We start from the raw sequence: 15,254 nt of genomic DNA on the forward strand, positions 1-15,254 counted from the left end.
ACACCACTGATCGTAACAACACCTCCCACAGGAACGCCATCAACAGCCACTACAACTGCTGTTCCACCGACACCAACAGCACCTGAAATTTCTACTACTGCTGTTACTGCTGAAACACCACTGATCGTAACAACACCTCCCACAGGAACGCCATCAACAGCCACTACAACTGCTGTTCCACCGACACCAACAGCACCTGAAATTTCTACTACTGCTGTTACTGCTGAAACACCACTGATCGTAACAACACCTCCCACAGGAACGCCATCAACATCCACTACAACTGCTGTTCCACCAACACCAACAGCACCTGAAATTTCTACTACTGCTGTTACTGCTGAAACACCACTGATCGTAACAACACCTCCCACAGGAACGCCATCAACAGCCACTACAACTGCTGTTCCACCGACACCAACAGCACCTGAAATTTCTACTACTGCTGTTACTGCTGAAACACCACTGATCGTAACAACACCTCCCACAGGAACGCCATCAACAGCCACTACAACTGCTGTTCCACCGACACCAACAGCACCTGAAATTTCTACTACTGCTGTTACTGCTGAAACACCACTGATCGTAACAACACCTCCCACAGGAACGCCATCAACAGCCACTACAACTGCTGTTCCACCGACACCAACAGCACCTGAAATTTCTACTACTGCTGTTACGGCTGAAACACCACTGATCGTAACAACACCTCCCACAGGAACGCCATCAACATCCACTACAACTGCTGTTCCACCAACACCAACAGCACCTGAAATTTCTACTACTGCTGTTACTGCTGAAACACCACTGATCGTAACAACACCTCCCACAGGAACGCCATCAACAGCCACTACAACTGCTGTTCCACCGACACCAACAGCACCTGAAATTTCTACTACTGCTGTTACTGCTGAAACACCACTGATCGTAACAACACCTCCCACAGGAACGCCATCAACAGCCACTACAACTGCTGTTCCACCGACACCAACAGCACCTGAAATTTCTACTACTGCTGTTACTGCTGAAACACCACTGATCGTAACAACACCTCCCACAGAAACGCCATCAACAGCCACTACAACTGCTGTTCCACCGACACCAACAGCACCTGAAATTTCTACTACTGCTGTTACTGCTGAAACACCACTGATCGTAACAACACCTCCCACAGGAACGCCATCAACAGCCACTACAACTGCTGTTCCACCGACACCAACAGCACCTGAAATTTCTACTACTGCTGTTACTGCTGAAACACCACTGATCGTAACAACACCTCCCACAGGAACACCATCAACAGCCACTACAACTGCTCTTCCACCGACACCAACAGCACCTGAAATTTCTACTACTGCTGTTACTGCTGAAACACCACTGATCGTAACAACACCTCCCACAGAAACGCCATCAACAGCCACTACAACTGCTGTTCCACCGACACCAACAGCACCTGAAATTTCTACTACTGCTGTTACTGCTGAAACACCACTGATCGTAACAACACCTCCCACAGGAACGCCATCAACAGCCATTACAACTGCTGTTCCACCGACACCAACAGCACCTGAAATTTCTACTACTGCTGTTACTGCTGAAACACCACTGATCGTAACAACACCTCCCACAGGAACGCCATCAACAGCCACTACAACTGCTGTTCCACCGACACCAACAGCACCTGAAATTTCTACTACTGCTGTTACGGCTGAAACACCACTGATCGTAACAACACCTCCCACAGGAACGCCATCAACAGCCACTACAACTGCTGTTCCACCAACACCAACAGCACCTGAAATTTCTACTACTGCTGTTACTGCTGAAACACCACTGATCGTAACAACACCTCCCACAGGAACGCCATCAACAGCCACTACAACTGCTGTTCCACCAACACCAACAGCACCTGAAATTTCTACTACTGCTGTTACTGCTGAAACACCACTGATCATAACAACACCTCCCACAGGAACGCCATCAACATCCACTACAACTGCTGTTCCACCAACACCAACAGCACCTGAAATTTCTACTACTGCTGTTACTGCTGAAACACCACTGATCATAACAACACCTCCCACAGGAACGCCATCAACAGCCACTACAACTGCTGTTCCACCGACACCAACAGCACCTGAAATTTCTACTACTGCTGTTACTGCTGAAACACCACTGATCGTAACAACACCTCCCACAGGAACGCCATCAACAGCCACTACAACTGCTGTTCCACCGACACCAACAGCACCTGAAATTTCTACTACTGCTGTTACTGCTGAAACACCACTGATCGTAACAACACCTCCCACAGGAACGCCATCAACAGCCACTACAACTGCTGTTCCACCGACACCAACAGCACCTGAAATTTCTACTACTGCTGTTACTGCTGAAACACCACTGATCGTAACAACACCTCCCACAGGAACGCCATCAACAGCCACTACAACTGCTGTTCCACCGACACCAACAGCACCTGAAATTTCTACTACTGCTGTTACTGCTGAAACACCACTGATCGTAACAACACCTCCCACAGGAACGCCATTAACAGCCACTACAACTGCTGTTCCACCGACACCAACAGCACCTGAAATTTCTACTACTGCTGTTACTGCTGAAACACCACTGATCGTAACAACACCTCCCACAGGAACGCCATCAACAGCCACTACAACTGCTGTTCCACCGACACCAACAGCACCTGAAATTTCTACTACTGCTGTTACTGCTGAAACACCACTGATCGTAACAACACCTCCCACAGGAACGCCATCAACAGCCACTACAACTGCTGTTCCACCGACACCAACAGCACCTGAAATTTCTACTACTGCTGTTACTGCTGAAACACCACTGATCGTAACAACACCTCCCACAGGAACGCCATCAACAGCCACTACAACTGCTGTTCCACCGACACCAACAGCACCTGAAATTTCTACTACTGCTGTTACGGCTGAAACACCACTGATCGTAACAACACCTCCCACAGGAACGCCATCAACATCCACTACAACTGCTGTTCCACCAACACCAACAGCACCTGAAATTTCTACTACTGCTGTTACTGCTGAAACGCCACTGATCGTAACAACACCTCCCACAGGAACGCCATCAACAGCCACTACAACTGCTGTTCCACCGACACCAACAGCACCTGAAATTTCTACTACTGCTGTTACTGCTGAAACACCACTGATCGTAACAACACCTCCCACAGGAACGCCATCAACAGCCACTACAACTGCTGTTCCACCGACACCAACACCAACAGCACCTGAAATTTCTACTACTGCTGTTACTGCTGAAACACCACTGATCGTAACAACACCTCCCACAGGAACGCCATCAACAGCCACTACAACTGCTGTTCCACCGACACCAACAGCACCTGAAATTTCTACTACTGCTGTTACTGCTGAAACACCACTGATTGTAACAACACCTCCTACAGGAACGCCATCAACAGCCACTACAACTGCTGTTCCACCGACACCAACAGCACCTGAAATTTCTACTACTGCTGTTACTGCTGAAACACCACTGATCGTAACAACACCTCCCACAGGAACGCCATCAACAGCCACTACAACTGCTGTTCCACCGACACCAACAGCACCTGAAATTTCTACTACTGCTGTTACTGCTGAAACACCACTGATCGTAACAACACCTCCCACAGGAACGCCATTAACAGCCACTACAACTGCTGTTCCACCGACACCAACAGCACCTGAAATTTCTACTACTGCTGTTACTGCTGAAACACCACTGATCGTAACAACACCTCCCACAGGAACGCCATCAACAGCCACTACAACTGCTGTTCCACCGACACCAACAGCACCTGAAATTTCTACTACTGCTGTTACTGCTGAAACACCACTGATCGTAACAACACCTCCCACAGGAACGCCATCAACAGCCACTACAACTGCTGTTCCACCGACACCAACAGCACCTGAAATTTCTACTACTGCTGTTACTGCTGAAACACCACTGATCGTAACAACACCTCCCACAGGAACGCCATCAACAGCCACTACAACTGCTGTTCCACCGACACCAACAGCACCTGAAATTTCTACTACTGCTGTTACTGCTGAAACACCACTGATCGTAACAACACCTCCCACAGGAACGCCATCAACAGCCACTACAACTGCTGTTCCACCGACACCAACAGCACCTGAAATTTCTACTACTGCTGTTACTGCTGAAACACCACTGATCGTAACAACACCTCCCACAGGAACGCCATCAACAGCCACTACAACTGCTGTTCCACCGACACCAACAGCACCTGAAATTTCTACTACTGCTGTTACTGCTGAAACACCACTGATCGTAACAACACCTCCTACAGGAACGCCATCAACAGCCACTACAACTGCTGTTCCACCGACACCAACAGCACCTGAAATTTCTACTACTGCTGTTACTGCTGAAACACCACTGATCGTAACAACACCTCCCACAGGAACACCATCAACAGCCACTACAACTGCTGTTCCACCGACACCAACAGCACCTGAAATTTCTACTACTGCTGTTACTGCTGAAACACCACTGATCGTAACAACACCTCCCACAGGAACGCCATCAACAGCCACTACAACTGCTGTTCCACCGACACCAACAGCACCTGAAATTTCTACTACTGCTGTTACTGCTGAAACACCACTGATCGTAACAACACCTCCCACAGGAACGCCATCAACAGCCACTACAACTGCTGTTCCACCGACACCAACAGCACCTGAAATTTCTACTACTGCTGTTACTGCTGAAACACCACTGATCGTAACAACACCTCCCACAGGAACGCCATCAACAGCCACTACAACTGCTGTTCCACCGACACCAACAGCACCTGAAATTTCTACTACTGCTGTTACTGCTGAAACACCACTGATCGTAACAACACCTCCCACAGGAACGCCATCAACAGCCACTAAAACTGCTGTTCCACCGACACCAACAGCACCTGAAATTTCTACTTCTGCTGTTACTGCTGAAACACCACTGATCGTAACAACACCTCCCACAGGAACGCCATCAACAGCCACTACAACTGCTGTTCCACCGACACCAACAGCACCTGAAATTTCTACTACTGCTGTTACTGCTGAAACACCACTGATCGTAACAACACCTCCCACAGGAACGCCATCAACAGCCACTACAACTGCTGTTCCACCGACACCAACAGCACCTGAAATTTCTACTACTGCTGTTACTGCTGAAACACCACTGATCGTAACAACTCCTCCCACAGGAACGCCATCAACAGCCACTACAACTGCTGTTCCACCGACACCAACAGCACCTGAAATTTCTACTACTGCTGTTACTGCTGAAACACCACTGATTGTAACAACACCTCCTACAGGAACGCCATCAACAGCCACTACAACTGCTGTTCCACCGACACCAACAGCACCTGAAATTTCTACTACTGCTGTTACTGCTGAAACACCACTGATCGTAACAACACCTCCCACAGGAACGCCATCAACAGCCACTACAACTGCTGTTCCACCGACACCAACAGCACCTGAAATTTCTACTACTGCTGTTACTGCTGAAACACCACTGATCGTAACAACACCTCCCACAGGAACGCCATTAACAGCCACTACAACTGCTGTTCCACCGACACCAACAGCACCTGAAATTTCTACTACTGCTGTTACTGCTGAAACACCACTGATCGTAACAACACCTCCCACAGGAACGCCATCAACAGCCACTACAACTGCTGTTCCACCGACACCAACAGCACCTGAAATTTCTACTACTGCTGTTACTGCTGAAACACCACTGATCGTAACAACACCTCCCACAGGAACGCCATCAACAGCCACTACAACTGCTGTTCCACCGACACCAACAGCACCTGAAATTTCTACTACTGCTGTTACTGCTGAAACACCACTGATCGTAACAACACCTCCCACAGGAACGCCATCAACAGCCACTACAACTGCTGTTCCACCGACACCAACAGCACCTGAAATTTCTACTACTGCTGTTACGGCTGAAACACCACTGATCGTAACAACACCTCCCACAGGAACGCCATCAACATCCACTACAACTGCTGTTCCACCAACACCAACAGCACCTGAAATTTCTACTACTGCTGTTACTGCTGAAACACCACTGATCGTAACAACACCTCCCACAGGAACGCCATCAACAGCCACTACAACTGCTGTTCCACCGACACCAACAGCACCTGAAATTTCTACTACTGCTGTTACTGCTGAAACACCACTGATCGTAACAACACCTCCCACAGGAACGCCATCAACAGCCACTACAACTGCTGTTCCACCGACACCAACAGCACCTGAAATTTCTACTACTGCTGTTACTGCTGAAACACCACTGATCGTAACAACACCTCCCACAGGAACGCCATCAACAGCCACTACAACTGCTGTTCCACCGACACCAACAGCACCTGAAATTTCTACTACTGCTGTTACTGCTGAAACACCACTGATCGTAACAACACCTCCTACAGGAACGCCATCAACAGCCACTACAACTGCTGTTCCACCGACACCAACAGCACCTGAAATTTCTACTACTGCTGTTACTGCTGAAACACCACTGATCGTAACAACACCTCCCACAGGAACACCATCAACAGCCACTACAACTGCTGTTCCACCGACACCAACAGCACCTGAAATTTCTACTACTGCTGTTACTGCTGAAACACCACTGATCGTAACAACACCTCCCACAGGAACGCCATCAACAGCCACTACAACTGCTGTTCCACCGACACCAACAGCACCTGAAATTTCTACTACTGCTGTTACTGCTGAAACACCACTGATCGTAACAACACCTCCCACAGGAACGCCATCAACAGCCACTACAACTGCTGTTCCACCGACACCAACAGCACCTGAAATTTCTACTACTGCTGTTACTGCTGAAACACCACTGATCGTAACAACACCTCCCACAGGAACGCCATCAACAGCCACTACAACTGCTGTTCCACCGACACCAACAGCACCTGAAATTTCTACTACTGCTGTTACTGCTGAAACACCACTGATCGTAACAACACCTCCCACAGGAACGCCATCAACAGCCACTAAAACTGCTGTTCCACCGACACCAACAGCACCTGAAATTTCTACTTCTGCTGTTACTGCTGAAACACCACTGATCGTAACAACACCTCCCACAGGAACGCCATCAACAGCCACTACAACTGCTGTTCCACCGACACCAACAGCACCTGAAATTTCTACTACTGCTGTTACTGCTGAAACACCACTGATCGTAACAACACCTCCCACAGGAACGCCATCAACAGCCACTACAACTGCTGTTCCACCGACACCAACAGCACCTGAAATTTCTACTACTGCTGTTACTGCTGAAACACCACTGATCGTAACAACTCCTCCCACAGGAACGCCATCAACAGCCACTACAACTGCTGTTCCACCGACACCAACAGCACCTGAAATTTCTACTACTGCTGTTACGGCTGAAACACCACTGATCGTAACAACACCTCCCACAGGAACGCCATCAACATCCACTACAACTGCTGTTCCACCAACACCAACAGCACCTGAAATTTCTACTACTGCTGTTACTGCTGAAACACCACTGATCGTAACAACACTTCCCACAGGAACGCCATCAACAGCCACTACAACTGCTGTTCCACCGACACCAACAGCACCTGAAATTTCTACTACTGCTGTTACTGCTGAAACACCACTGATCGTAACAACACCTCCCACAGGAACGCCATCAACATCCACTACAACTGCTGTTCCACCAACACCAACAGCACCTGAAATTTCTACTACTGCTGTTACTGCTGAAACACCACTGATCGTAACAACACCTCCCACAGGAACGCCATCAACAGCCACTACAACTGCTGTTCCACCGACACCAACAGCACCTGAAATTTCTACTACTGCTGTTACTGCTGAAACACCACTGATCGTAACAACACCTCCCACAGGAACGCCATCAACAGCCACTACAACTGCTGTTCCACCGACACCAACAGCACCTGAAATTTCTACTACTGCTGTTACTGCTGAAACACCACTGATCGTAACAACACCTCCCACAGGAACGCCATCAACAGCCACTACAACTGCTGTTCCACCGACACCAACAGCACCTGAAATTTCTACTACTGCTGTTACTGCTGAAACACCACTGATCGTAACAACACCTCCCACAGGAACGCCATCAAAAGCCACTACAACTGCTGTTCCACCGACACCAACAGCACCTGAAATTTCTACTACTGCTGTTACTGCTGAAACACCACTGATTGTAACAACACCTCCCACAGGAACGCCATCAACAGCCACTACAACTGCTGTTCCACCGACACCAACAGCACCTGAAATTTCTACTACTGCTGTTACGGCTGAAACACCACTGATCGTAACAACACCTCCCACAGGAACGCCATCAACAGCCACTACAACTGCTGTTCCACCGACACCAACAGCACCTGAAATTTCTACTACTGCTGTTACTGCTGAAACACGACTGATCGTAACAACACCTCCCACAGGAACACCATCAACAGCCACTACAACTGCTGTTCCACCGACACCAACAGCACCTGAAATTTCTACTACTGCTGTTACTGCTGAAACACCACTGATCGTAACAACACCTCCCACAGGAACGCCATCAACAGCCACTACAACTGCTGTTCCACCGACACCAACAGCACCTGAAATTTCTACTACTGCGGTTACTGCTGAAACACCACTGATCGAAACAACACCTCCCACAGGAACGCCATCAACATCCACTACAACTGCTGTTCCACCAACACCAACAGCACCTGAAATTTCTACTACTGCTGTTACTGCTGAAACACCACTGATCGTAACAACACCTCCCACAGGAACGCCATCAACATCCACTACAACTGCTGTTCCACCGACACCAACAGCACCTGAAATTTCTACTACTGCGGTTACTGATGAAACACCACTGATCGAAACAACACCTCCCACAGGAACAGGAACGCCATCAACAGCCACTACAACTGCTGTTCCACCGACACCAACAGCACCTGAAATTTCTACTACTAGTAGTGTTACTGCTGAAACACCACTGATCGTAACAACACCTCCCACAGGAACACCATCAACAGCCACTACAACTGCTGTTCCACCGACACCAACAGCACCTGAAATTTCTACTACTGCTGTTACTGCTGAAACACCACTGATCGTAACAACACCTCCCACAAGAACGCCATCAACAGCCACTACAACTGCTGTTCCACCGACACCAACAGCACCTGAAATTTCTACTACTGCTGTTACTGCTGAAACACCACTGATCGTAACAACACCTCCCACAGGAACACCATCAACAGCCACTACAACTGCTGTTCCACAGACACCAACAGCACCTGAAATTTCTACTACTGCTGTTACTGCTGAAACACCACTGATCGTAACAACACCTCCCACAGGAACACCATCAACAGCCACTACAACTGCTGTTCCACCGACACCAACAGCACCTGAAATTTCTACTACTGCTGTTACTACTGAAACACCACTGATCGTAACAACACCTCCCACGGGAACAGGAACACCACCAACTACAACATTTGTTACATCATCTCCTTTGACAACAGCACCTCCAGTGACACAAACACCATCAACAATGTTCACTGTGCATACCGAATCAACAATTGAAACGACACATGCCACAGCCACAGCACCTCAAATTGTCATCACAACGAGCTGTCATTGCACATATGCAAATCAAACTTTCCCACCCGGTAAGCAATACATGATGGACAATTTTTAATTTTTGTTTTGTTATTGTGAATCCATGAACAATTGTAAGCATATCAATGATGCACATTCTGTTATTCTAATTATAGAGTCTGTGATCTACAACAAAACTGATAAAGCGGGCTGGTGCTACTTTGCTTACTGCAACTCCAGTTGTGTTAGTGAAATAACACATAAACCATGTCCTCAGACAACTACAGTTCCAGTTTCAACTGTTCCACATGACTGTACTGATGTCAACAGAAAGGTAAAAAACCAGCAGAAAATTGTTCATGTACAGTTTACATTTCTCAAAAAATGAATTTCAGCTAAATTACAAATGGAACTGAAATCGATAAGCCAATTGTATTAATATCAGTTCATCAATATTTGTGGAATCTTTAACAGAATGGAGACTCATGGAATGAAGAATGTACCACTAAAAACTGCATAAATGGGAATGTCACCACAACTCCTGTAGTGTGTGATCCAGCTGATTCTGTTAAACCTACATGTGTCAATGGACTTAAACCTGAGAAGGTTTATTATAACAATGGCTGCTGCACTAAGTATGAGTGTCCATGTGAGTTTAAACCATGCTCTAGAAAATTTATGTTTTATTAATATTAATCATGATGGTTCTACTAAGCAATTAACTAACATTGTCATTACTAACTAACGTTGTTTAACTTGTTTTCTGAAATAACAGGTCGATGCAGTGGCTGGGGTGACCCTCACTACAGTACTTTTGATGGAACATATTATGTTTTCCAAGGAAACTGCGACTATGTGTTGGTCCAAGAAATCATTCCGAAATACAATATCAGTGTCCATGTTAAAAACTACTATTGCGATGTTACAAATAATTTTGCTTGCCCAGAGTATGTGATTGTGAAGTACAAATCATATGAAATCAAGCTATCAAGTAACAGTGAAGTAATGCAGGTGAGTGTCACGACTAAATTTAATCACGAAATTCAAATACTCTTGAAAGACAAGCTCTGAAATATATTGACTTAAGAAAATGACAACTTTTTAATGCTTATATGACTGAACAATAGGGGTTAGCTTAGCTTGGCTAGCTTATATGACTTAACAATAGGGGTTAGCTTAGCTTGGCTAGCTTATATGACTTAACACGATTTTAATCGATTCTCATTTTGATGAACCCCAACTTACATTTTTAGTTCAATGCTGTTTTCAGATGCATGAACAAAACTTTACTAAACAGCATTGGTATCCAAATAAATCACAATAAGCTTTGTCACTTTTGATAGGAAACAAAGCCACATCAAATGTAGATTTTATTATGATATTTAATAAACATAATTTTGCCCTTTAATGTGGGGCGACAGATCACTGTCGCCGCTTCAGGTCAAGCGAAGCGGCAGCAAGGAGGACGCTTTACTACTAGTTATAGCACAGAATAAACATAAATTAACATCAGAGGGTATGTTGGAAGATACAGTATAACTTCCTGACATGTATCATGTCTCGTGTAATCGCTTAATCTGTGTTTCAACAGCAGAAAACAATGTCACATAACGTTTCATGAAATCGGCCGATAGAGGCTTAAAAAGTTAAAATCGGAATCAGTTTGATATGAAAAAATTATGCCAGTAAGCCTTACCGATAAGATAACATGTTGATTATGCGCCTGCGATGACTCACATGTGTGCACGTCAGCACACATGTCATTCTTGAAGTGAACTTTTGCATGTACTGTATGGTGATTAGATTCACTGTTTTGGATTGCTTGCTGCCTGGAACTTGTGAATTCCAGTACAAAAGGATGTCAACAGTCACTCTGTAGCCTAGAGCCAGCAGCAGCCCGCCCGTTAAGAAGTTTTATTTATTTAGGGGGCGCTGGTGTTAGACTAATAAAATGAAAAGTAAAATACAGAAATAATGTTAAGTTACCTCTGCAACTGCAACTCAAATAATAAAACAGCAGTGACGGACTTGACTATTGTTATTTATTTCAAAACTTTCAATGTACTCTTATTATAAAAATAACTTTATTAACATTTATTTAGCTCTAACAATACCTCAGAACTCTGAAAGCGGAATGAAAATACAGTTTTTGCTCAATACTGAAAAGAAAAATCTTTGATTAATAATTCCTAGGAGAGACTTGGTGTTGTTTTCAAACAAAGGAAAAAAATATAGCCGATGTATATCGGCTATAGGCCAAAATAAGTTAAATATAGCAACCATCTAGGCATATTGGCAAAAATCCAATATCGTGCATCTCAACATTCCATAGCTCAATAGTTAGGTAGAAAAATTTTAACTAGAGAGGAGCATTTTGCTAAATATCTGCACTATATTACACGTTCATATTTTAACTCGTTCTTCAATCAATATTGGATTTGAAACATAATTGTCTTTAAAATATTATTATAATGCTATTATTATAACCACATTATGTGCAATTTAAATGTTTCTATAAAAAGTCAGCTATTCATTTTAACCTTTAATATCATAGTACTTATGTCCCAACTGACAGGGTTCTCTATATAGTTTACAGCATTAGTTGAGATATTTTTTTCCTGGCATGTACTGTACCTGATATATATGCAAATTAATCAATCTTGAGTAGAATTTAATCTAATTGAATTGCAAGCCTGTGAATCGAAATCGAATCGTGAAAATTGTGTCAATGCCCAGCCCTACTTAACACTGCTAGAAAACCTACACTAGAACTGCAAAAATGTAATCTAAGGGTCAATATATATATATACCCTTGTCGCCCACAGGTCTATGTCAATGATGTCATAAAGGTCCCAACATTCTTTAATGAAGACTTCACCATTACCACCTCGGGCATGGCAGTTATTCTAAACATCAATGAAATCAAAGCTGAAATTTTAGTCAGTCATCAAGGTTTTGAGATCAATCTCCCGTTCTCCTACTTCCATGGTAATACAGAGGGACAGTGCGGTGAGTACAGTTTGGTGCCCTTGTTGCAATAAATATAACCATGGTAAACAGTATTTCTTTTGTGAGACAACAACAACTTTCTCAGATAGAAAGACCGATTTGGAATAGGGATTAGCCTACTTTTTGTGAGCCTAGTATATCAAAATACTCTAGGGTGTTCTGTTGTAGAATAATTTAAATTAAATGTACCTAAATAAGAATGTCTAGTGTTTCTGTCAATTCAAGGTTTAAAATGATGTCCTTATTTTTAGGGGTTTGTGACAATGATGCCACAAATGACTGCAGACGTCCCGATGGAACAATTGACCAATCATGTGAGCAAATGGCAGCCTTGTGGGCGGACTCTCCAGGATGTGAAACCCCTCCACCACATCCAAGCGAACCCACTCCTGCTTGCACGGCACAAAGCTGTGAGGTCATCAAGAGCGAGTAAGAAAAATCCAAACAATCACTTTCTATTTTCAGAAATTGGGGAATTTCTCTGACACTAGCCGCACCAAATACAATGGCAAAAAAAGTATGACTTTTAAAAAAACCCTCTATCCACCACCATTGGTTAGCAAAATGTACTTGCGCCCAAAACTCACGCCACTGGTTGAGTCAATGTGATTTTGTGTCCAGTCCACTCAGACCACTTAAACAAATTGCAATACCGCAAATGGTACAGAAATTACGCACTTTAAATACATATATTTTTTAAGATTTCAGAGGTCTTTTTTTTTTGGCTATTACCTTTTTTGTTGTTGTTGTTTTTGAAAGTGCTATCAAACATACCACTGAACTTTCTCTCTAAACTTCTGTATTTTGTTCAGTTTGTTCAAGAGCTGTCATGACATCATTCCCTATCAAAAATACTATGAGGCATGTAAATATGATGTGTGCTACAAGAAAAATGACTCCATGGCCTGTGCCAGTGTGGAGGCCTATGCACAGCTATGTGGCCAGAAGTCTATCTGTGTGGACTGGAGAAACTCAGCCGACCTTAACGGGCTATGCGGTAAGAGAGCAGAATGAACCCACCATAACACAATGTTGGATCTCTTATCTGACAGTATTCTGAATCTCTTGATTGTCATTGGTTAATAGCATACAAATGTGCTGATCACAAAGTCTACAAGGCATGTGGACCTAAAGTGGAAAAAACTTGCAGTACAAGGTAACCACTCTCTATACTGTAACAATTCATTCATATCCATAATTGGAAATCTTATAATACTGAATAGTCCAAATTTCACTGCATTAACAATCTTCATGCCACATGCGCTTGGTTTACAACCAGATACAATGAGATGTTTGCGAAGTTACCAGGCTGTAACCCTGAAACATTCATGGAAGGTTGTTTCTGTCCTGACAACACATATCTAGTTAGTTCAACAACAGATAAGTGTACACCTACTTGCGGTAAGCATTATTACTTAATTTATGATATTTGTTATATTAATGTGCCCTAAAGTCAAACTTTTGTTGATGCATTTTTTGCCTTTCCTACATGCAGATTGCATTGGCCCTGATGGATTACCAAGAGTGGTATGTATCTTTTAGTAGTAGTAATAGGGGTAAAACTATTTACATGACATTTACTAGGATTGTGAACTTAACTCTAGTCCAGGGGTTGTTAACTCTGATCCTCGAGGTCCACTTCCAGAGTTAAGCTACAACCCAGATCAAACTCACTTGCTTATAACTTTCTACGGCTGTGTCAGAAATTGCCCCTTAGGCTATACCCTCATTCACTATTCCCTACATTAGTCCACTAATACTGTTCACTTGATGAAGCTAATGCAAAGGAGTGAGTGAATTCAGACACCGAGTGTGCTGGAAGTGCTTTTGCATAGTTTGTGCTTGCTGTTTAATAATTATTTGAAACTTAGCAAACTCGCTGCTCCAGTAGTAAGATAAAAAGATTTGGAAACTATGTATTAACCTTAACTAAACAATTAAATAATCAATAAAAAAAAGGGATTTATACCTGTATGATATATCGCTGTAGCCACATTGGACAAGCAGTTTGGAAAATGGATGGACAATTCAGCTGCGGGAGCCATCTTCTGGTCAGACACGGGAATTAATAAGGCGCGTGACTCTTATAGTGCATTCTGGGTATTCAATGGCATTCTCTAGCCGTTGAGCGTACATCAGTTGTACACTCAATATTGCGGTGCATTGTGGGATTGAATGAGTGCACTCCATAATGCCCACTGTGGTTTCTGACACCACTACAGGTGGCTGTCCCTTCAAATAATGCCCTATTTGAGGGTATAGAAGGCAATGTCGGCCACCGCCTAGTAATCCTAAAGACCTTGGTCGGCTTGTCTATGTGTATTTGATTGGGGTTGAAGCAAAACTTTGCAGGAAAGTGGACCTCAAGGGCCAGTGTTAAGAACCACTGCTCTAATTCCTACCAATGATTGAAAGTTTGAAACTGTGTGAAAATAGCAGAGCGTAACCATTACACTCCAGCAAAATTATGCTGAAATTCATACAAATGGCTGT

At 44.4% G+C, this 15,254-nt stretch overlaps 1 protein-coding gene across 1 annotated transcript in view; it reads left to right on the top strand.

Annotated features, from left to right (window-relative positions):
* The window catches only part of muc5.2 (mucin 5.2), a 33,033-nt gene that overhangs the window by 14,108 nt on the left and 3,671 nt on the right, over positions 1-15,254 (top strand). The window contains exons 29-39 of the mRNA XM_079604377.1: positions 2,540-2,543; positions 3,224-9,823; positions 9,929-10,086; positions 10,227-10,401; positions 10,528-10,763; positions 12,578-12,761; positions 13,013-13,190; positions 13,574-13,758; positions 13,848-13,917; positions 14,041-14,162; positions 14,257-14,288. Of these exons, the coding sequence (XP_079460503.1) occupies positions 2,540-2,543; positions 3,224-9,823; positions 9,929-10,086; positions 10,227-10,401; positions 10,528-10,763; positions 12,578-12,761; positions 13,013-13,190; positions 13,574-13,758; positions 13,848-13,917; positions 14,041-14,162; positions 14,257-14,288 (7,944 nt within the window). The remainder of the gene's footprint in view (positions 1-2,539; positions 2,544-3,223; positions 9,824-9,928; positions 10,087-10,226; positions 10,402-10,527; positions 10,764-12,577; positions 12,762-13,012; positions 13,191-13,573; positions 13,759-13,847; positions 13,918-14,040; positions 14,163-14,256; positions 14,289-15,254) is intronic.

Source organism: Phoxinus phoxinus (assembly GCF_949152265.1).
Source record: "Phoxinus phoxinus genome assembly, chromosome: 25".
Classification (NCBI taxonomy): domain Eukaryota; kingdom Metazoa; phylum Chordata; class Actinopteri; order Cypriniformes; family Leuciscidae; genus Phoxinus; species Phoxinus phoxinus.